At 34.1% G+C, this 24500-nt stretch overlaps 1 protein-coding gene across 6 annotated transcripts in view; it reads right to left on the minus strand.

Annotated features, from left to right (window-relative positions):
- Positions 1-24500, minus strand: part of LOC128224748 (cdc42-interacting protein 4 homolog) — a 63846-nt gene that overhangs the window by 38978 nt on the left and 368 nt on the right. For 2 of the 6 annotated variants that reach the window (XM_052934760.1, XM_052934756.1), the window contains exons 1-3: positions 5045-5164; positions 3986-4101; positions 46-96 (exon numbers count right to left, since the gene is read on the minus strand). In XM_052934760.1, coding sequence (XP_052790720.1) covers positions 46-96; positions 3986-4101; positions 5045-5080 — 203 coding nt within the window. In that variant the 5' untranslated portion in view covers positions 5081-5164. Of the gene's footprint in view, positions 1-45; positions 97-3985; positions 4102-5044; positions 5168-24500 lie in introns of those variants that run through there. The other 4 variants (XM_052934761.1, XM_052934759.1, XM_052934757.1 and 1 more) reach the window with 3 other exon arrangements.

The raw sequence follows: 24500 nt of genomic DNA on the forward strand, positions 1-24500 counted from the left end.
CTCCAGCCCCGATCTTAATAATTCTTCCTGTACCCTGATACTTACTGGTAGTCATCCTCCTCTTTCTTCTTCGGCTGAAAGTTCTTTACCAGCCTTCTGAAATACAAAGTTTAGGCTTATTTTATGTCACAATGAGGAACAAGGAACAATATTAAGAGCTTTTATAGCCATAATAACATTTGGCCTAAAAAAAATATGTATGTCTGGTTCAGGTTACCCGATCCTACCTACAAAAACGTGCCTACCCCAATGTTTTTATTATCTGTCTGTAAAAAAATCTAAAAAACTGTAAGTGTGAGTAATTCTAAACCTTAAAAACTTTATATTGACATTTTCTTGAACGCAGTGATGACAATAACATTCTTTCACATAGTCTAATTAAAAAAAATATATATTTAAAATGCCTACCTACTCGACCTGTTTCTGGACAAAATGTAACCCTGACCACACACAAATTTCTTTTTGCCCTTATTTCTACAGACAGTATTTGTTTGTTTAATATATATTAATACTGGTATGACTGTAAAATTCAAAAGGTATCTTTTATATAAATATTTTTTTTTTTTTTTTAACTGAAAAATGCCCACTTAAAAATAGATTTATCAACAGTTATTTATATGCACATGATATTGATTTTCAGATTTCACGTATAAAACAACATTTAAAGCTGCACTCTCACAGATTGAATGTTTTGACAACTATTTTTTTTTGTCTTGGAACGAGCCATTTTTTTGCGAAAATCCATGGAAACCAGTTATACAAGACTGCTGACAAAACATTAGAACACAGATTTTTAAATTTAAGTACAAAAATTAATGTTTTATGCATTTTTCTTAAACGGTTAGTAACAGTTTAAGCCATAAAACATTAATTTGCGAACGGAAATATGAAAATCTGTGATTTGATCTTTTGTCAGCAATCTTTAATCATTGGTTTGCAGATATTTGCGCAATTTTTTTCTCTTTCCAAGACAAAAATATAAAAAAATGTAAATACGGTAAATCTGTGAGAGTGCAGCATTAACGACTGCCCTTTCTCTTGTTTAACAACATCCTCATTTTAATAATCTGGGTTTCATTGGAAACATGGTTCAAATTTGTACAGAGGAGACATCGCGACCGGCAATTTTTCTTTTGGACTGAAAAAATTATTAGGAGGCTGGCTGTCAGTCCGAATGACTGACACTTTTTCTGAACTTTTGCGACGTCTGATATAAGAGTCACCAGACCAAAATTAAACATCATGGTTAATGGTATATTTGAGGGTCATATACCGTAAGCTATTTTCATTTGAAAATATTTTCCGTTTTTGTCCCTTGTTCTTTCTTATATCAAAATCATTATAATTGTTATAATTTTAAACACCTGAGACTTCTTCAAATATTGTATTTGAGAAACACCTGTCAGTGACTGGAAGCACTTGAGTCTCTCGAAATAATCATACTTGTACGCTTTTAAAAATGAGACAATTACGTCACTTGCCTAATTATCACAAACTGTACTGACACTGCCAAAATTTGGTGGAATGTTTTTTAACAGAAGATTGTACGGCCTAAAAAAAAAAATTCGGGCTACCTGCATGACCCTACCAACGAAATAGTCGCCGACCCTGTCGTTTTTATAGTTAGTTGTTTAAAAAAAAATACAAAATTAAGTGCGTGTTTTAATATGTAGTTTAAAACCTTTAAGCTTTATACAGAATATTATTTTAACACCATTCTTCAATGATGACAATAATATTCGTTCATAAAAAGAAAATAGTAATAATAATAGAAACCCTACCTACCTTATTTATTTTTTTTAAAAAGGATGTAACCCTCACCAAACCATTCTTTTTTTGGTCCTATCATACTTGTACGTTTCAAAATGAGACAATTACGTCTTTTGTCTATAGCACAAAGCATAGTCTGACTGCCAAAACTTTGCAGAATATTTTGTAACCGAATAATAAGCGTATTATCTGTCTGTGTAAGAGTACATGCCATAAATATATAAATATTTGGCAGTAAATTTTCAGGAAATGCATTTAAAGTAGCACACTTCTAATGAAAACCTCCACTTTCATATTCCATGCTTTAGCCTATGTTGTTAAGCACAGGACTACAAATCTTTTGAGGGTTTCAAGGTAGTGGTTCAAATTCAGCCAGAAGTACAATTTAAAAAAAAAAAAATCTTCTTTGTTTTCATTAGCTTGCATTTTTTAGTTAATATTGTATTTTCATTAAAAAGTAATAAAATATATTTCTACTCATAAATATTAGCTGCTTTAGGGGTGTTATAACTACCGTAAACATCTTTGTATAGGACAGAAGCTGCAGCTGTTTAGTCATAAAGTGAAGTTTATCTAAATCTATGACAAACTTACACATGACTTTAGTCTTTGCTCAGAATATTATTGTAAGATGATATAAGTTTAGAAGGAAATTAAAAGGGAAATAATCTTGTTTCATTCACTTGAACTGGAGGGCATTTCAAGAGGCCGTGAAATAATGGACACCCATGAGTACTGTTTTCGTACTTTTATGAGCAATCAATATCGTCAAGGGCTTTCTCAAAAGCTGTTGTAACTACCAATATACTTTGAAGGATTTATCCCATTTTTGTAAGCAGTCTTTGGTTTAAAATTTAGTTCATATAGAAGCATTTCTTAAGGTATATAGTGCTAAACATAATCTTTCATTGAATAAAAATAAACTAGACAGTTGTTGTTTTTTAATATAAAAAAAGATGTCTCCCCAATTGGTTGTCTGAGTTCCAGGACATTGGGTCATTTGTGGCGAGTTATTTCAATCCTTCAAAGAATTTGAGACGTATGGAGCAGACAAAAAACCTAGTCATTTTATAGTCATATGACCTTTGACCGCAAAGTGTGGCCTTGCCCTTGAACCGAGCTGGCTGTTACATGCCTTCTGCACATTGTCTCAATATGGTGAACATTTGTGGTAGTTATTTCAAAATCTGTCAAGTGGTTCATGAGATATGGAGTGGACACAAATTGTAGTCCTTTGGCCTGACCTGAGCTGGCTGTAACATGTGCTAACAAATCGTCTCATTATGGTTAACATTTTTTGGCGATTTATTTTAAAATCCTTCAAGGGGTTAAAGAGATATGGAGCGGACACGGATTGTGTAGTCATTGACCTTTGACCTCTAAGTGTGACCTTGCCCTTGAACGGAGCTGGCTGTGACATGTACTCTGCATGAGCATCATCTCATATGGTGAACATTTTTGTGGCGATTTATAGTTTAAAATCCTTTAAGCTGTTCAAGAATTTGTGGCAAGCAGAATGATGGACAGACAACTTCAGCAAAAACAATATGTCCCCATTTCCGGGGGGGGGGGGGGGGGGGGGGGGGGGGGGGGGGGGGGACATAATTCCTATATAGATACGTGCTGAAATATACCAGCAAATTATGTCATAGATTATTTTTCATTCATTATTTTTAAGAGGTTAGATTACCAGTATTACTCACCTGAGCATGAGACATGCTGACTTTGATATATATCACATCATTTCTGGATTAAGTTTGAGTACTGATCAACTCTAAGAAAAAAGTAGATCACAGAGTAATACCAGTAATACTTACTTGAGCTTGATGACATAGCTGACTTCCAGTGGCGTAGCTACATATAGGCCTTGTAGGCCCGGGCCTATGACTTTTTTGGAAAATGATAATTTTGAACACCCAAAAATGCACCAAAAATAAAAGCTACTCAAACACTTGAATAACTCAAAAAGTTTTTTTTTTTATTCTAACAAAAACAACAGTTTGGTGTTTATTTAAACTACATGCAGGGTGTATTGCTTGATTTTATTGTAATCATTGCAAGTATTATTGAGTGTGTAAACTCACAAAGAATCATGGGGCCTACAAGTTTTTGAGGCCCTAGCTACGCCCCTGACTTCGATATCTATAATTTCTTGTAATTGGAGTATCAAATACTGAGGAAAAAGTTAAGAGTACAGAGTACCAGCAATACTTACTTAAGCTCGTTGGCGTAGTTGCCTTCAATATCACAGCGTTTCTTGAGGAAATTTGAGTACTTGTCGAGAAAATCAATGCCCTTTTCTGTGTGTTTCCCGACACAGTCATACTTGTCCTGAAAAATACAAAAAATTCAACCTATGAATTGATGAAACAAGAGCATTGGAGGTGGGTTTCAATGCTTGCCTGTTTTCGGTCCTTATTTGATCAAGGGGCATAACTTATAAATTAATAATGCAAGAGTTATGAGCCTTGCATATTTTCATGAGTTAACATATGTACCAAGTTTCATGTGAAAATCTGAAAAAAAGTTCAAAATTGTGAATATTGTTACGATTCATGTTTCTAAACTAAAAATGTAATGATACTGGCAACAACACCAGTGCAATGACAACGCCTTGCATGGCAACTCTGTTTCTTCATAAAACAGACAAGCCAACTAACACATTATGTAAGGGTCTTTAAATCATGTGATTAACCATTGAAACACATAGCTATTGCACTCATAACCAAAGTTATTGAAATTATATAAGTGTTCGGATATTTACCATTAAAGCTGCATTCTTAACAGATTGAATGTTTCGTTTGACAACTTTTTTATTTTTTGTCTTGGAACAAGCCAATTTATGCAAAAATGCATGGAAACCAGTCAGATAGAACTGCTGACAAAACATAAGATCTCAGATTTTTATATTTCAGTTAAAAAAAATGATGTTTTATGCATTTTTCCTAAACCGTTAGTAAAACTTTTAGCCATAAAACATCAATTTTCAAACAGAAATATAAGAATCTGTGATCTGATCTTTTGTCAGCAGTGTTTTTCATATTCATTCTCGAAAAATTATGTTTTAGCATAACTATTGAACGCATTAAAAAAACTGAAATTTGGTTATGTTTTGAACAATTGAGATTTGTCCTATTGTAAGTTATCTTATATGCCTGAATTGAAGGCATTAATGCCAAAATCAGTCGATTCTGAGACAAAAAAAAATGAAAAATGTCAAAATTGTCAATCAGAGTGAGAAAGCAGCTTTAAGATGTATATAAACATGAATTACTTTTAAACTAGCTTGTAATTTATGCCACGCGATCATGTTTTTCAACGCAGACACAGCTTAATGCATCAGAAACAAAATCCATAAAATAAAACAAATTTGAAATTATAAATCCTGTTTGTTCAAATATACACAAGAAATTAATTATTATCTTCTGTGGAGCGAAATGAAACTTTTTCCATCAGTTTTAAGTGTTTGTTTAATTATGACACTTGACCATCGTTCAACTGTTCATTGTGCGCCATACAGAAATAATAACCACAATTAATTTCCATACATGTATAAAACATTTCTGAATGCCCATATCGTATGATCACTCTTTTTAATTAATATTTCTGAATATCTACGCTATAATATCTATCTCAAAACAAAGACCTATCTTAGTCAGTTAAGGGGCAGGCTGCCGTATTTCATTTTGCAAGTAAAATTTTAAATTAGATTCTTGACACTCATGAAAGATGTAACTGGAATTCTTGATCTAACATTTCGTCGTACACTGCCACCACCCCCCACCCCCGAGTTTTAGCCCAGTGGAAGAATAAAGGGGCAGAGTGCGGGAGAAAAGGGCGGCCAGGGTTTTCAGGGTTAAAAGTGCACACTGTATGAGGATGTGAAAAATTTCCACCTGATATAAACCTTTAGAAATCTGTAAGATTTCAGCTACCAAACATGTAAATATTATTTAAGTATCTATCTAAATTTATAATCATACTGTAAGTTTGAATCAAGGGAAAAGAAATATTTGACAATCTTAAGTATTCTATTCTATGAAGGCAGGTGTCCATGCTGGTCTCCATGTGGGCAAAGTTTCTACCAAAAAATAACAATGTTAAAGCACCCTTCAGAAACTCTTTAGATAAAACACAATTTTTCAACCCTATTTTTCTGTCTTTGAAATTCAAGACAACAGGGAAATTTATTTTCAAAGAATTCAGAGAGTTTTCAAGTATCTAAAATGCCATACAATGGGCAGGAAATCCGCCATAGTAATAAAAAACATATGTAACAAACAAACTACAATTTACAAACATGATAAAACATCGCTATGCCTTAGTTTGAACAATATCGTTCCAGCCCTTCTTAGTTATAAAGATTTTACCATTGTAAGGCACTCATACATGGCAGAAAACTTTCCGCAGTTTTTACCATTAATCTACAGTGCTTTTTTCTAACTAATTTGGGCCCAAAAATTCGGCTCCATTAAAATGCTTAAAAAAAACATAGAAATTACCTAAATATGAAATGAAATTTTTATTTCATGTTTTTGTGCCATTTAGAGCCAGGTACAGAAATGGTATGACTCGGTTGAAACATAGCTCTACAATTTGGCTATCAGATCAGTTGCATAATTGCATAATTTGTTTCCATTTTATTAATTATATGGTTAAAAATAATAAGTCACAAATGCTGAACAATTTAGTTGTGCTGCAATTTGCAATTATCTTGTGATTTACAATCCGAAATGAATTCATTATTGTATACACTTAGTGTTTACGCCTATGTCTCTACTAAAGAGACCGCAGGACGGATTCTGATCTTATCATTAGAAAACTTCCAACAAAAATGACCACGAAAGTTCATCTAAGTCATTAATTGGTTTTTCCTAAGTGGGATATTTAGCCAGGTTCGCACATGTGTGCTGGCTAGTAATTTGAGACGTTTGCACTCGCACTAAGATGGTAATTGACGATTTTATGGTTTATTTTTTAAATGTAAAGCAGAAATAAACAATAACTTTTACATTGTGAATTCTAAGAAATACTGTAACAAATACATTCTTCTCAATATAACTTAGTGGTTGAAATTATATTATATATTATATATAATAACAATCCCATTCTTTCCAATTCAAACTGGTGGTCAAAATTATATTTCGTCCAATGCAATAGCAGCATTTTTCAAATTTTCTTTAACATTATTTTGGTAATTCAGCACTTAGCCCTAATTGATTTTAATAAGGTGAATAGGTGGATTTACACAGCGGCTGGGCCAGTAGACAAAATATAATCTTGAACTGGTTAAGCTGGTTAAAGGTAATTAATTAAATAAATTAAATGATTATGCCATGTTCTTTCCATTAAACTGTACAATAACCTTTAACTCTTACTTTAAGAGCACATGAGGAGTATTATTAATAATTGTGTTACTTGCTACTTCAAGCCAGCTAATACTAATGACTTTATAATGGCCTACAGTGCCACCACTCTTGAGTAACATGCACCAGAGACATACTGAATGTGCACTACCATACACCAGATGTCAGACCGAACAAAACCACAATCCCAGATGCCGCCAAAGATCAACCACAGAACTCTCTCTCTCTCCGATTTTCAAGACACTCAACAGTGACTCATCACGTTCTACATTGTAATGTTTCCACTGATTATTGATAGAATATTCTTTCCGAAGCCATTTAGCTAATAAAACAATATTTAGTCTTAAAAGCATGGGCTTAAATGATCGAGTGAACACCAATTCCATGGTCAACAGCTGGATGACAATAATGTATAATAATAATTACTATGAAGTATGATATTTTATGACAAAGATGAAATTGAGCATACTTTTACACTTAAGTTTGATGCAAAAACGACCAATATGCTACTGTATTTATTTTTACTGATTTTATAATGGTAGTAACTCCTAATAGAATGATAAAACCAACAATCTGATCATTGACAAAAACCATCCTACTTTTCTCGTATGCATACCATTGATTTATGATAGGTTTAATTCATGTGAATTTAGCCTTAAACTGCACTTAAGTCAATAAAATATGCAAAACGCTACGGGCTTAAAACAAACACTGCATCAGATTTCAATTTACAATCATGGGACTGAGTATACATTGTTGACATTCAGTTATTTTATCTTTAACACATATATATATATATATGTTGTTAATATTATGAGGTCATAAAGGTCAGAGATAGCATTCGTTGTGAGTCCTGTCAAGTAGATTGAGGAAGTATATACGGCTAAAATATTCTGTTACAGAGTTAAATAACAAGGAAAAACCATGTACGTTTCAGCTAAATCATTCATGGAAATCAGACATCGAAATGAACAAGTCGGAAAGGACTTTACACTTAATACATATTTGCATCGCATCAGAATTTTTTCATTAAGTCCTGGTGCGGTATTCATAAAACATCTAGGTCGATGTTTATTTCCTTATTTAATTTATTTTCTTAGGTTAAGTATGACCCCCATGCAGGCCCCGCCACCTCAAAAAAAGAAAGTATGATAACTCCAGTCAGGCTGATAAAAACAAGTTATTTGGTAACTTGCTTTTGGTTGACATCTAGCTGATACTCCAGTTTGCTTCAAGTCAGGAGAGTCAGCCCACATCTATCAGGGGTCGACACTAACCATTTTTCCAAGGGATCCCGAAGGGACACCAACATCTGAAATCAGGTGTCCCTTCCTGAAATTAGGAGTCCCTTCCACTTTTTAATTTTTTTAGCATTGTTGAGCCTGTTTTAATATTTAATTCAACATACAGTGTCTTTTACTTTTCAATTTGTAATTCAAGTATACACCCTATTATTCATGTTTTTAACAGCATGTAATGACAAGTTAGTAGCACTGAATGTCAGACATGTGAACCTCTGGCAATGGCAGTGAGGTGTATTTCGGTCCACATAAGAGCTTCAAGAAAGCCAGGTTTTCTTCTACGGCAGTGTGTTTTTCACGTGCGTTCCAAGAAACCACAGTGATCGAAATTAGCACAAGCCCGCAAGCCCTGTACTGGTAAAATGTCTTTCGGGCTTGCTCAAATTCTGAATTTTATATTGCAGGGCTTGTTCAACAATTTGATTCCAAGCAATAGTATAAGAATTCGGGCTTGTTCATCCAAAAGTCTAATTTCGATGACTGAAACCATGACCGAAATGGTTTCAGCCCTCTAACTGCTAGGCAGCAGGGTACCAGAAAAGGGCAGCGGCACCCTGCTATTTAGGCCTAGCTGGAGCACTGCTAAGAAATGCCTTAGCATCCAATAAAATCTTTTCTTATGTAAAACTGATGGAACAGAATCACCACAACTTTATCAATGAACAAATATTTGACCAAGCCAGACTCCATACTGGTAAACAGCTGATTTTTTCCAGTCTTAGGTTTTCAAATCCCAGACATCTATGCCTCATACATCTAAGGAGTGCTCACAACACAAAAGACAATTGGGTCATTTGATTAACAAGCCTATCATTGATCGATATCTAGAATATCTTATTCTTATTTGTAATGCAATATATATTCAAACAAAAAGTTTAGGCCTAAAAAAAAATGTTTTTGGTGCATGTTACTCGACCCTACCTACGAAATATTCGCTGCATGACCATAATTATCATTTTTGAGGTATTGGTAAAACAACATTTTTTTTATTATTATTTAAAGTGTTGCCATGGTTTTAAATTGTAGTTTCAAACCTTTCAAGATTTATACAGAAGATTTCCTAACCGCCATTCTCCAATGATGACAATACCGTTCTAATATAAAGCCTAATTAAAAAATAAAATACAAAAAGCCTGCCTACTTTACCTGATTTTTGAAAAGAATGTAACCCTTACCAAACCAGTTTTATTTATTTTCGGCCTTAACTGGAAGGGTTACACTAGGTTTAATTGAATTTGCAAGTAAAAACAACTTTTCAATTTTTGACACTAGCCAATAATAGCCATCTGAATTTCCTGATCCTGATTTTTTGGTCATATGTATGTTGATAAGATATGAGGGAACATCTCATCAATCACATAGGAATTTATTGTCGCTGTTCCCAATTAATATTTTTGAGTAGTTAAAATGTGACTGCAAATTCAACTTTCAATTTTATTAGTGAATAAGTATTAAAAATTGATATCTTACTAAAAAAAATCTGCTTGTTGATAATACATGTATGTCCCCAATAAGTCACTGAAATAAATAAATGTTCCCCACCATCATCTGGGGGCCGTTTCAATATATATTTTTTTCACAACATTTACATCAGGGGTCATTTCAAGAAGATTTTCGTCGGGTCGTGCCTATATTGTTGGTAGGGTCAGGTAACCTGAACCAGATGTATTTTTTTATTGGCCTCATTGCTAGAGAGAATGTTTGGTAATAAAATACATCAAGTTGGAGACAGTTACTACATTGTTAAGCATGTCTGGAAGTCTGGAAATTCTGTTGTTGTGTTTTCTACAAAGTACAAATTTTACGACTGTTGTTACATTTCTTACAGCGCAGCAAGAATTCCACGAGGATGTATGGGTTTTCGCTTCAATTTTGGGGGCAAACATTCGCCCACTCAGCTTTCTATTTTGGGGATTAATAATGTTTGAAATCATGTAAGGCCAAAGAAAAAATACCTGTGTTTATGGCAACTTGACCCTACTTGACCTTGAATTTTTATTCGACCCTAGACAAAAAAATAATCTTATTTTCAAATTTTTAGTTCGAAGTTCAACAATTGTGTTGATTACAATTAAAAACTTATATTTTATATTAGGCCTTTATTATATACATGTATTAACGCAACGCAACTCCTAAACTTGAGGAGAATATCATTGTTTAAAAGCTTAACAGACTTTCAGAACGATTAAAGATATCAATAAGTTATAGAGTAAGATATTACTGGAATAGATAATTGCATTATTTCAATGCTTAGAGTTTGTATATTATATGCAACCACTTAAGCTATATCACAGCTGCCTAAACAACCACCTGCAAATACTTTCGCCCACAGAAAATCTATTAAATCACATTACAAAGATAGAAACACATTGCCGCAATTATTAGCCTAACACTTGCCTGAAACATTTTAAATCAGTTTAAAATGCAGACATGATGTTCGGTTTAAAATGCATAATGTTCAAATCATTCCATCCAGACATAGTAAATTACCACTTCATTTACATAATAACATTCTTGATTACTCTTTGAAACAGAAAGAAAAATTCCAAAAGGTAAAAACAACCATGTTGACCATAACCCTGAACTTATACAAATATGCGTGTGACATATTATCTTGTATCAACAAAGGCTGCTTTTTTGGCAACAAGTTTAGGGGAAGCCAGCCCCTCATCATCATCATCATCATCATCATCATCATCATCATCATCATCATTAATATCATCAACAACATCATCATCAACATCCACATCACTATTAACATCAACAACATCATCAACAACATCATCAACAATACTATCAACATCAACAGCACTATCAACATCAACATCATCATCATCATCATCATCATCATCATCATCATCATCATCATCATCATCATCATCATCACTATCATCATCAACATCACTATCATCATCAACATCATCATCATCACTATCATCATCATCATCATCATCATCATCATCATCATCATCATCATCATCACCATCACCATCACCATCATCATCATCATCATCATCACTATCATCATCAACATCACTATCATCATCAACATCATCATCATCATCACTATCATCATCATCATCATCATCATCATCACCATCACCATCACCATCACCATCACCATCACCATCATCATCATAATCATAATCATCAACATCATCATCATCATCACCATCATCACTTTCATCAACATCATCATCCTCATCATCATCATCATCATCACAGTGACTGTTGTACCATTTTATTACTGATGACGTCCAATAAATAGAATACAGTATAAGTGCAAAGAATTGTTATTTATCCATATGGTAGTTATAGAACCCTCCCCCTTCATTTTAACTTTCTGATTTTGGAGTGTAGACAAAAACAAAGAAAACACAGGCTTTAAATCAATATTAACCCAAAAAAGAGAGTGCTCGGCATACTTGGCTCTGATTGGCCTTATTGAGAGTTACTCAATTCTAAGAAAGACATCAATTAATGATTCTGTAGAAAATGTGATAAGGCATTAAAAAATATTTGTTTGTTTAAGGTAACATCTCCAAAATTACTTAAAGTAGCCATTTTTTACAACTATACTTTATGTCAAAATCATTTTCTTGCAAATAGCGCTATTTCTTGCAAATGTAACCTCATATATCGCTGTTGTTATGGAACATTATTCTGTCAAGAACTAATGACAGTTTATGTTTAAAAAAAAAAAATGTTTATGGTGGAAAGACCATTTTTGTTGCTGCATTTTTTTAAAATTACTAGAGTCATCAAGTTTTATTAAGAAGGGTTGGGTTTACGTGAAAAAACAATTATATTAGGCCTCAGCTGATTTCTAAATGTTATTCTTGTGTATGACCAAGATGCTGACGTACAAGTTCTGCACAGAAGACAAGACAGCTGTACTCGTACGGTTGAGCAAGTGTTTCACCCCAGCCAAGCCCGCTGTAGCGCTTCTGGAAACTCCATCGTCCTGAACGAGGCATTGCCGACCTCCCACTTTAGACTTGTACTACTCACAGACAAAATGTTTTGAATCAATTCAGTGCCAATGGCTTCACACCTTGAAGACAAAGTCGCAAATGTCTGATACGCAGTGGCATGGCAAACCTTTACGCATCAGTCTTGTTGCACTTGACAAATGTTGACTGCAGCATTCTTCATTCATGCTTCATTTCAGGTGGAAATTTAATCATGGACAAGGCAGTGGTCCGAATCAGCACAAACCCACAACCTCTACACTGGTATAACAAATCCAGGCTTGCTCAATTTCTGGATTTTGCTATCTTGCTATGAGGGCTTGTTAAAAACATTCATGCCAAACACTGGCACATCAGAATTCAGGCGTGTCCATCAAAAAGTCTGATTTCAATGACTGACAAGGCTGGTTCCAAATTCTCTGAGACAGTCTGGTGTTACTAGATATATGATCGAACAGTCTCTCTCGTCTTTTGTCAATGGCTTCAAGCCTGTTCCATGAGACATGGTCTGGAAATCAGACAAAATGTGACATCACCACAACTATGTTTAAATCTCAATTCATCGACATTTTTCACCAATAAGCTTCTTTCTGATGTTAAAAATTTGTTGTTAATCATCAATTCTTCAACAGATCCAATAATATCCGGTTTTCATATAATTCTATTCTGCTGTCCATAAAAATTAAATAAAGCATTTTTCATTTTTGCTTCATGATACATTGTATGTATTATTAATTTTATATCATCTGTTTTTGAATATTCGTTTTCTATACATTCACAAATTCAAAGCATGAACACCTTAGGCGAGAGAACACAATCCTATTCCAGCTAAAACCACCTCACATGATAAAATTATCCTTAACTCACTCAATTGATTTTCAATCTTTAAATGGTAATTTTTCGAAAATGTTCAGAATATTTGTAAGCAAGCAATGAATGGCCGACAGCTAAAACTGAATTCCAAGGCATGAAGATTTCAAAATACAAACGCCAGAAGAAATCCCCAGAAGGTACCGTGTAAACCGTCTTATCATACGAATTATCTATTCATATGTACATTTGGTTAGATAAACACAGAATTGGAATGCAATATGGCAAATCAATCGCATCTTGATAAAAAAATCTGTGTTATAAAATTCCTATATCAGTAGGAAAGTTTCAAGATAAAGCTGATTAGAAAGGCGAAATAATTCGGATTGCTAAGAATATCTTCCCTGCTGTTGCAGAAGACAGACAAGCACACCCAAGTGATGGAAAAGAGTTAAAGAAAATCCCCCCACCCTCCCCGGGGTCCAAAAACATTGAATGATTATAAATGCTTAAAAAATTATTATATGATTATAAATGCATTAAAAACTATTATATATGATAATAAATGCATAAAAAATTATTATATGATTATAAATGCATAAAAAATATTATATGATAAATGCATTAAAAATTATTATATGATTATAAATGCATAAAAAATATTATATGATAAATGCATTAAAAATTATTATATGATTATAAATGCATAAAAAATTATTATATGATTATAAATGCATAAAAATTTTAATAAGTTTAGCAGCTGAAACATAAAACTGCTTCAATTAAAACACAATTTCTGACATTTTTGGTCAAATCCATAATACAGTAACACTGCTATAACTTGAACATGACCATTATTCCTTCTATTTTCCTATCAAATATATTGACTAAAACTCAGGGAGGCCCTGAAAAAGTACCCCTGATGCAGATTGCACCCATAACCTCTTTGGTGAGAGAAATCACTCAATAAGGGTTCATACAGCCAGAGTGGCGAAAGATATAAAAGGTTTTCAAGGACTTTTCAAGGACCTTTATTTGATTTTCAAGGTATAATTGGTGGTACTGGTAGGCAGATTTACCATGTGTTTTCCGACTTTGCATCATATTTTAGTGCAGATTAGCCCATTGAACAAGTGTCAATAACTTTTATGCAATGTGTACGCAATGTTTTATTTTGATTATCGTGGTCAACCAGCCATGGATAAACAAAATACCCCTTTTACAGCAAAACAAGGAATTCAAGCACTATTTCCGAAAAAACAAGCACTTTTCAAGACATAATAAAAATTCAAGTATTTTTAAGGATTTTTTTTAAATTTTTAAAGACTTTTTATCCAGCAGCCTAAATTCAAGCACTTTTCAAGTCTGTGCAAATCCTTCTCAACCACTTTCAAACTTCACTAAGGCCATAACTTTCCTGGAAATTAAGTTACAGTGAGGAGAACACCACAACAGTGATAAGTGTTACAACCACCAACCTACTAAAATTTGTATTTTGAAATTGAATTTCAAGCGTTTTGCAGAAAAATTATATGCTCAAAAAAACACTTCAAGTCCTGAAATGTTTCACTGAAATTCTTCTGCCTGTCAAAGCTGCCAAAACAGGAATTCTGAATGAAATCAATCTTAGACACCTAATTACCACTAATTACTTGCATAAATAAGTTGTAAAAAGTGGACAACTTGTCATTTGTTAAAATTCTGCATTTAATTTAACAGGCATTGTGGAAAAAGATTAGCACTAAGTCTAAGAATAGTCTAATTTCCATGACTGGACACCAAATCAAAACAAGCAGTGTACCATGACCTCAGTCAATGTTTAACTAGTGCATCCTGACCTTGGCTTTACTCAAGAACCTGTCTGGTGTTGGAAGTGAGCTAATTAGTGTCACTAATTACAATAATTAACATCAATTATCGGGTCTCCCCATGGAAGGGTGATACCAGTACAAGGTCAGTCAGTGTGCTTCACATGCTAAAGATATAATCATTGGGCAAATTCAGTGGTCGAAATTTATTATTAGCACAAGCCCGCAAGCCCTGCACTGGTAAAATGCATTCCGGGTTTGCTCAAATTCTGGGTTTTATACAAGAGGGCATATTCAAAAATGTTATGCCAAGCAGTAGTGTAAGAATTCGGGCCTGTCCATCTAAAAGACTAATTATGTTGACTGCCAATTGTTTAGAGCTTCGTTCAAGTTAACAACATTATTAACTCGATTGTTGTTAACTCTCAAATAATTAATACTCATAATAAGTTCAATGGGCACAAATGTGATCTGCGGTATTTTCTACAAATATTGAGAGATCTGATTCAGCTTTAATGCTTGTTTTATCAAAAATATATCCTTCCTTTTGGCCTTTATAACATAAGATTCCAATTTAAAGGGAAACACAACTTGTCTTGTATTCATTAATGATATCAGAATGATATCTACCAAAAATGTTATGCAAACCAGACATTTGCTAAACACTAGAACTGTCTATCATACCAATGGGTTTTGTTTACAAAGTAATTTTTGTTACCCTTTCTTGACCCACACATTCCAGAATGTAAAATATTATGTTATTAGATTATAACTGACTTGTAAATTGGCATTCTATCATTGAAAATCAATCAATTTGTACTAATTTTATGTATTTAGTCTAAATGACGTAAACCCTCTAACTTAAGTGCCCAACTCGTAAAATACTTCCAAACACAACCATCCAAACTTAGTCTTTGAAAACACTGTAAATTCCTTGTTTCTTTAATAATAGAACCGTTTAAATCCCAACAACTGACCTTATATCCATACATATTGTCATACGAGAGCGTGTTAGCTTTCGACAGCAAATGAGCACCTTGAACCGGCTGTAGGTATTCCATATCTGACAAATCGAACGATTTTGCAGTCGGTGAAATTTTACTTTTCCCGGTTGGAGATGCAAGAAGTTTTCCAGTCGGTGAAAGTGGTAATTTCGGTGTTTTTATCGACTCTGTTATTTCCAAAGCTGTCAATTGTGGCGAAGATAATGAGCCAAGACTCAGGCTACGATTCCATGGGTTTAACCCGCCATCACTTTTCGTCGAGGACGATTTTCGGCGATATTTTTTATTAAATCTACCCTCAACACCAGGTTCGTTGTTGAGAGTATACTTCTCGTTGACTTTATATTTACTCATGATGGAATGTTAGGATAAGTATTATCTATCTACAACCGATGATAAGTCAATACGAAATTCCAAATAAGCCACAATAATATCGCGAGTAGGGGTGGACTTTCAGGTCATAATATGACCACTATGTATAATCATTTGCGTAAATACTTGCGCAAATAATCCAACAATTTACAATAACCTAACACAAACAAAATGGTAAAACTAACATTATGGTCGTCCCTATTTAAACACTATCTTGTCAAGTTGAAGATGTCAAATTTCAAAAGTCAAGTCCACTTTTAACATAAATAAAATGGACAATTTTTTTCATAATTATAAAACCCAAAATAACACTTGTTTATTTCTATTTTTTTTAACAACCATGAGAAAAACACACTGAAAACCGCTTTAAAATGATTTTTTTTTTTTTTATTTATCACAGTTCCTTAGTCACAAGAATTTCAGCACATCATTTTTTTTATCCATTTCACCAAAAACATCCAACACAAAACCATTAATGCACATTCAAAACAATATATTTATTTTTCAAATTGTATCTACTAAACTCCCGAAACTTAATTTATGTGTTACAGTAAGATAAATTAAATTTAGAGGCTGATACAAGGAAATAGTGAATGAAAATATTGATAAAATCTTTGGCCCCTGGGCCATAGCTGTGTACATGTATCAAACGTGCAAAAATACCCCTTAAACTGTCAATTTAATGCATTCAATTACCAATTTGACAGGTTTTCAGTGTTTTTGTAACTTTTAAATATCAAAAATTGAACTAAAATCCTGACAAAAAAAACATTCATGATAAAAACATTTTTTGTTGACCATAAAAATAAGTTCAACTTAAATAATGTTGATCTAACCATATATATAAATCAGAAATAGAAAATAAGCAAAATTGTTCATCAATTCCATTTAAAAATCATGCTAGTGAAAAAAAATCAATAAATACAGTATTTGAAAAACACAAAAGGCATTTGAATCCCTGATCACTAAAACATAAACAAAATCAAATCAATCTCTTTCTTTTTCAAGATAATTATTTAATTTGATATAAAATGATATTTTCTCACGCTGTAGCTCAAACAGGGTCCGCAACTTGTCAATGAAATAGCAATCACAGTGTCACCTCGATAAAAATAGATGAGAATCACGAGTTTTCTTAATTGATTGATTGGATGTATAATACTTTGTATGTATATTTTTTTTGCAAAATTGTAGGTCTTCTGTTGAAGGAAGTTCGAGTTTATATTTTTCCCTGAAAATGGGCTATATCTTCAAAAGGTGGGCGCTTGGAAGTACTGAAGCCTCTAACTCTTTGGATAAAATTTCCAAAGGTATGAGGTTGGAAGTTTATGATTTCAAAACCTGGTGTCATTAAAACCTGGTGTCATTAATTCTTACATCAATTGCCAAATTTTTAATTAAATTGTATTAAATTCAATGTAGTTTTGTGGAGTCTGTATGTTACTTTAAACATTATATATTTTTACAACGATTGTGAAGGAAGCTATGATAGCTTATACTAGTTAAGTCACACTCGTTGGCACGATGTTTGGTCTTGTGTTGTGGGGGAAACCGGAGTACCCGGAGAAAACCCACTTGTCTGGCTTGATGACCACAAACCAAACTCACAATGGCCCAGGCCGGGAATTGAACCCAGGTCGCCTTGGTGAGAAGCGAGTGCGCTAACCACTGTGCTAATCGGACAACCACTCCGCATGTTAAAGCTGCACTCTCAGTCTCACAGATTGACCAATTTTCTACAACTTTTTCAATTTTGATCTAGACACCAGTGATTATAAGAATGTTGAAAAAGATCAGATCACAGTTTTTCATATTCACATTCAAAAATTGATGTTTTATGACTAAAAGCGATACTAATGTTTTAAGAAAAATGAGTTATTCGGCATTTTTCCAAACAATTGAGATCTATTTAATTACGAGTTATCTTAAGGTATCAAACACTCAATGATTGGATCCATGACCTCCTGGCCCAAAGGGCAGCGATCTCTCACTCAGCTACTGGAACAGTTGAAATGTTGGTTTATAAAAAAAAAAAATTTTTTTTTTTGCTCTATTGTAAAGACAGCTGAAAGATGATATGAATCACCATCGAGTCTGTTTCCTGGGCAGAAACCAGTACTGTGTCCTTTTTAAAAGGCTGTGAGAAAGTAGCACTGATGAGGCTCGGATCCAAAACCCCTTGGGTGAGAGCCCAGTCATTGAAATTAGACTTTGGGATGAACAAGTCTGAATTCTTACGCTATTGCTTGGCATTAAATTTTTGAACAAGCCCTGCTATATCAAATTCAGAATTTGAGCAAGCCCGAAAGACATTTTACCAGCCCAGGGCTTGCAGGCTTGTGCTAATTTCGACCCCTGAGAGGCGGACATCAATACTACCAGAACGCTCCCAACTCCTTGTTGTTGTTGTTGTTTTGAATAATATTACCACTTAAATGTGAACAGTCATGCCAAGGGAATTATATTCTGATATTTCCTTTAGTGTCAAAATTTTTTGACATGTTAAATTTAGTGACATGAGACCTAAAAATATGCCTTTTCTTCACATAAAGCAGGGCTCACTCATAACCATGATCTACCAAGAAATAACTACAAATTTTATGAATGACGGAACAGCATTCAGTTCCGTTCCAAACTTTACAATTTTCATTTAAATAAGAGATCAAATCAAACTTATCTTAACATCACGAAATAACTTTCAATAATACACAAACCACAAACATTCTTGCATCTCTTTTATAAATATTTTGTATATTAATATAAAAATATATCCCATTTTGTGGTTACGCAGCACCATTAATAGTCTCATATTGGGGTCTCTGTCTGCAAATTTGACAAAAGTAGGGGCTCATTCCCGAAAGGAATGTGCTATCGTCACCATATCATATTTCTTCACCCTGATACAATGTGCCCTTTTTTCCATTCTAAGCACCAATTGTCCCTCTTCTGCAGCACCCTGCCCTTTTCAAAACCTGGCTTAAACCATCATCGGCAAACACAGTACTTTCTTCCGTTTCACTTTATACATACCGTGGGAAAATTGACGGAAAAAAATTGTTTATACGAATATATGCATAATGCAGTGGAGACAATTTTCCAATGAAATGGCATGTTACAATTAAATACTCTCCAATAACCCAGTTGTCTCCGCAGGCGAGAGGTCTAAGTGTACGGTTTAAAATTTGCAATGATCAAGCAGAGTTAGTTCAATTTCAACTTTTGCCAGAATACTTTTTCTACGGGGAAAACATTAGAACGAGTATATATGTGAAAGTCAGATTTACAGAGAGATTTCCTTGCAGATCAATGAAACTGCTTCTTATTCACGTTTACAAGATCAGTGTGTGTATACCACGTGATAAATTACTTCATATATGCTACGTCGGAAGGCAACAATTTTCATAAAATGAAGACTTAAATCACAGATTACTTTTCTTTAACTACTACATTTTAAATAAAACAAAGGGCAGTCTATGCCGCTTAAAGAGCCCCGCCTTCGTTTTATTACCAAAGTTTAATTAGGTGATTAGTTTCCTCAAACACTTCAACAAATCTGTTTCCATGATTATGTTTTGACAGTGCTCCGTCGGCTGTATTGTGAAAAGGTTTTACGAAGTGTTTGAAAAAACTTAACTCTCAATCAAACTCGGTAAAGACCGAAGGCGGGGCTCCATAAGAGGCGTAGACTGGGCTATGTTTCATCTAATATGGTGAAGAAATGTTATCTTTGTTTTAAGTCTTCATTCGAAGCACAATATGGCCTTCCAACGTAGCATTTATGACGCAATTTATCACGTGGTACACACACACTGAAGATATCCCTAGGCCTAAAAAAAAAAATTGTTTGGTTAGGGTTACATCCTTTTCAAAAATAGGTAGGGTAGGTAGGCTTTTTAAAAAAAAAAAAAATTTTTTTATTAGGCTTTATATAAGAATGTCATTTTCAACATTGGAGAATAGTGTTTAAGTTATCTCCTGTATAAGCATTTAAGGTTATAAACACCATATTTAAAAACAAAACAAAAAAGTTTTTAAGTTTTTCAATTTTTTTTCAAACTGACTATAAAAACGGTAGGGTCGGCGCCTATTCCGCAGGTAGGGTCGGGTAACCCGAACCAAATGTATTTTTTTTAGGCCCTAGCCAAATGGTTAATGGTACACAAAAAAGCATTGTCAGATGATGACACCTTAAACCCTACCTTCACACATATGTGCTATCTTAGCCATTATTACTGCTCAAATGCATAGGTATCATTTCTTTGGATGTCAATACCACAAGGCCTTGACCTTAACAGAACCCCAATAGCCTGAGGCTACCATTTTTTTCAGTGGGAATACTTATTTCTTCCAGTTATGTTGTCCACCAGGCTACTCGAAATTTTACTTATGTTTTATAAAACAAAAAGTTTGTTTACAGTAATACGGAAGTGAAATTAATGATTAACCTCAACCGTATATTATAACTGAAACACCACACAGCAGATGCTTCCCTTGCTTAAAATTGCTAAGGTTAGTAGCACTGCTCGAGTTTGTGTACAGTTCAGTATGAGTTTAATCTCAGAATAGAAGCTTGCAATGTTTAAGCATCTGGCGACTTTCACAATTGTCACCTTTACCCCAACCTTATATGTTGTTAAAATTTCATTTCAAAATGGGGCTGCCAGATACCTGGTCAGGCTACTAGATTTAGTAGTCCTACTGGCTTACCTGATCTGCTGGCTACTATGAAATTGGTAACAGATGAGGCTTGATCTTTACACCATTCAAAAGAAATCACTGAACAATCATTATACATTTATTCAGTCCATTTATTATCATTTCTTCCTTGTGATGTACAAGCTATCTGATAAGGCCTTTAAAAAAAAATGATGTCTGTCTTTTGTAACCTGACTGACCTACTTTTTTTTACCAATGACCGAAATGTTTTTATTGCCCAAAATTGAAGTCAGATTTGGTGAATACATGCTTATTCTGATAACGAGTTTTTGGTTGTGTCAAAACTTTTCGATTAGTAACGAACTATTTCGTTTCAGGTATGCAAATATAGCAACAAGTTTTTTTACTAGCTGCAACTTCAAAATGCCCAAAGATTGAAAATAACAACATCAAGAAAAAATAGTTCTGCCAATACAAAAACCTGGTATATTTTTCTTTATTATATTGAAGATGGTGTATGTTTTAAAACAAAACAAAAAAGAAAGACATTGTACACTCAATTCCATTTTATTCAGAAATAATCCCTGTAAAGAATTTATACATACACAGGGACGTGATTGACCGGGCAACTGGAGGGCTGAAACCATTTTGGCCATGGGTTCTTGGGGGTACTTTAGGGGTCAAAAGCACACTGCCGTATAAGAAAAACTGGCTTTTTAGAAGCTCTTTTGAAGGTTCTTCTGACTTCAAATTTGAAGCAAACTGGAATATCAACACTTACAACCAAAAGCACTCTATAAACTTTTTAAATCAGCTAAAAAAAAAAAAAAAATGGGGGGGGGGGGCTTGGGCCATTAGATCCGCAGAATTCCGCAAATCCACGAACAAATCACATCCCTGCAGGGTTCTCAATAAGTTTCAGTTGAACCGTCTCAAAGAGTAAAGTAACCGACCTGCTTCTACTTATTCTATTTAAAATTAATTTATTTTTCAAAATTTTAACCGGCCCAATTGCCATTTGAACCATCCATTTTGGCCGGCAGCCGGTTCTTATTGAGAACACTGTCCCTGATACAACAGGGTCCTAAACCCAAGAGTCATTAATCCAAGAGTCAATTATTCTTGATGCCAAGTTTTCAAGAGTCAAAAACACATTCTCAAGAGAAAGGTTCTGGGTTTATAATCTTTCTACATATTTCAATTGAAGGTACATACATGTATTTACACTACTTTAAATTGTTTCCAAAACATTTTCCAAAACAATTAACAACATTTTAGAATTTCCAGTGTTTTATAAAGACCTTATTTTCATTCTGGAATACCTCAAGCAAACAAATAATGACCAATTAAACTTTATTGGAATACCTTGTGGTCTTCTTCCCTTTAAAAATTGCATCATGGTTATTAAATTCCCAGAGTCAATTGTAGGTAAAATATGTTCAGACTAAGACAAACATTTTATTTTTTTGTAGAATGTTCACAACACACCACATACAGTACACTCCACGTGGAACTACCACTTTCCTCGGTCAATTTTTAAATTATCGCGGACGTCAGCCGAGTACGTAACCGCTTTTCTCGCTAAAATCCGCCGAGCTTTGCCAAGTTGCTCTTTTCCGCTGAGGATTTTATTGCCAGTATCGCCGGTGATCGTGTTGTTTTATTGGCCTCAAAGCAGAACTCCGAGGTGTATGCTTTGCTAGAAGATTGCTACTATTGAAAATAAATAATTACATTTGCAGTTATTTCGTTTATAAAAATCATTTTTTTCTCGTAAAGAAAGAAAGAATACTTATTCAATAAAACAATACATCTTTATCTCGTTTGGTTATAAATTTACCTTGCAACTTATATTCGTTAACTGCCCGTTGATATCCGCACACATTTAAAATATAACACCACGTGTTGTTTGTTTACGTTAATTACGTCATACAGCTTTTGTGTTGTTGAGAACTAAATTGGCTTGGAGTAATATGCAGGTGTTGAGTACCATGTAAGTATGAATATTTTTCCCTGTCACTATTTCTTTGTTTTTCCGCATTCCAGATAATATCTAAATTGAATTGTTAATTATGACGTTAAAAAAGTATGAAGGTAACTCATATTCTGACAACATTTTTTTTTATCAAACTGCAGGTTTAAATGTAAAACAGTTAAGGGAAATTAATTGAACATATGTACCAAACAGAATGTTTACATTACTTGAAGTAACTGGGACTGTTGGAAGTCAAATGAGTACTTAAGATATAATTAGAACTAGGTCAAAAATGGACATCGATGCAATATTGCACCGTCAAAGGATAACAAGTCTTATTATGTGCAATTTAGTCTATATAAAAAATATTGAAACAACACAATGAAAGAACAGTATTCAAATAAATAACACAAAATCAGATACATGTACAGTAGAAGATTCTTATCGGTTTCCTCAGAGTTTCCCGTTGTTTTCACTCCCGAGTAACGCGGCGATTGTAATTATACGGTCCACTGAACAGCCTCGGAGGGTGAATGAGTGAAAACACCGAGGAAAGCGGATTATGATAAATTGGATGTCGGGTCCGCGATGACCTTAATCCGCCACGGAAAACGGAAAGTGGTAGTTCCTCATAAAGTTTACTGTACACATGTACAAACACAACAGACTATACATGCATCAAAATGGCATTAGCAATAAATGATCGGATTTCGATTTCAGCCTAGGAATGGTCAAGCCTATTAAATACACAATTATTAGCAGGTCAGTTATTCTGCAAGATAGACAGAATTAGGCATAGTTAAGACAAAGTGTTCAATAGCTGCGCAGAGTCAATCAAACAAAAAATCAGTATTGTGAAAGAAAGGGTGTATGGCTGAACAGAGGTTTGAACCCCGTACCTTTCCACCTGCAGCGGACACCACAACCGCATTGCAATAAAAGCTAGCTCAACAGCGGAATGTTGAAAATGCACTTTAGGGCTGACACTACACTTCTTCCTCTTTTAACCTTTTTTGGGGACCGGACCGGAACCCCCTAAACCTGGATGTACAGACCTGTACAGATTCCGTTACCGCCCATTACTGCCCCATTACATACTGGCGCTAACAAATTAGTTCTGACACCATTATTGTGAAAGAAAGAGTGTATGCCGAAACGGGGTTATGAACCCTGTACCTTACGGCCTACAACCGACACCACAACCGCACTGCCATAAAAGCTAGCTCAACAGCGAGGCTGTTAAAAAAGTGCCCGATACGGCTGACACTACAGTACATCATCAAAAGACTACGGCGGCTGTTTATATAGACATATCAACCAGCTACAACAGATTCCTTAATAACATTTTTTTGTCTTTGCCACAATATGTAGAAGAGGAGGTCATGTCAATCATATATACTATTAATTGAAAAACGACTGCATTTTTGACAAGTCTGTGAGTGTGAACACCGAATGGCGTTTCCAATG

Source organism: Mya arenaria, chromosome 17, assembly GCF_026914265.1.
Source record: "Mya arenaria isolate MELC-2E11 chromosome 17, ASM2691426v1".
NCBI lineage: Eukaryota > Metazoa > Mollusca > Bivalvia > Myida > Myidae > Mya > Mya arenaria.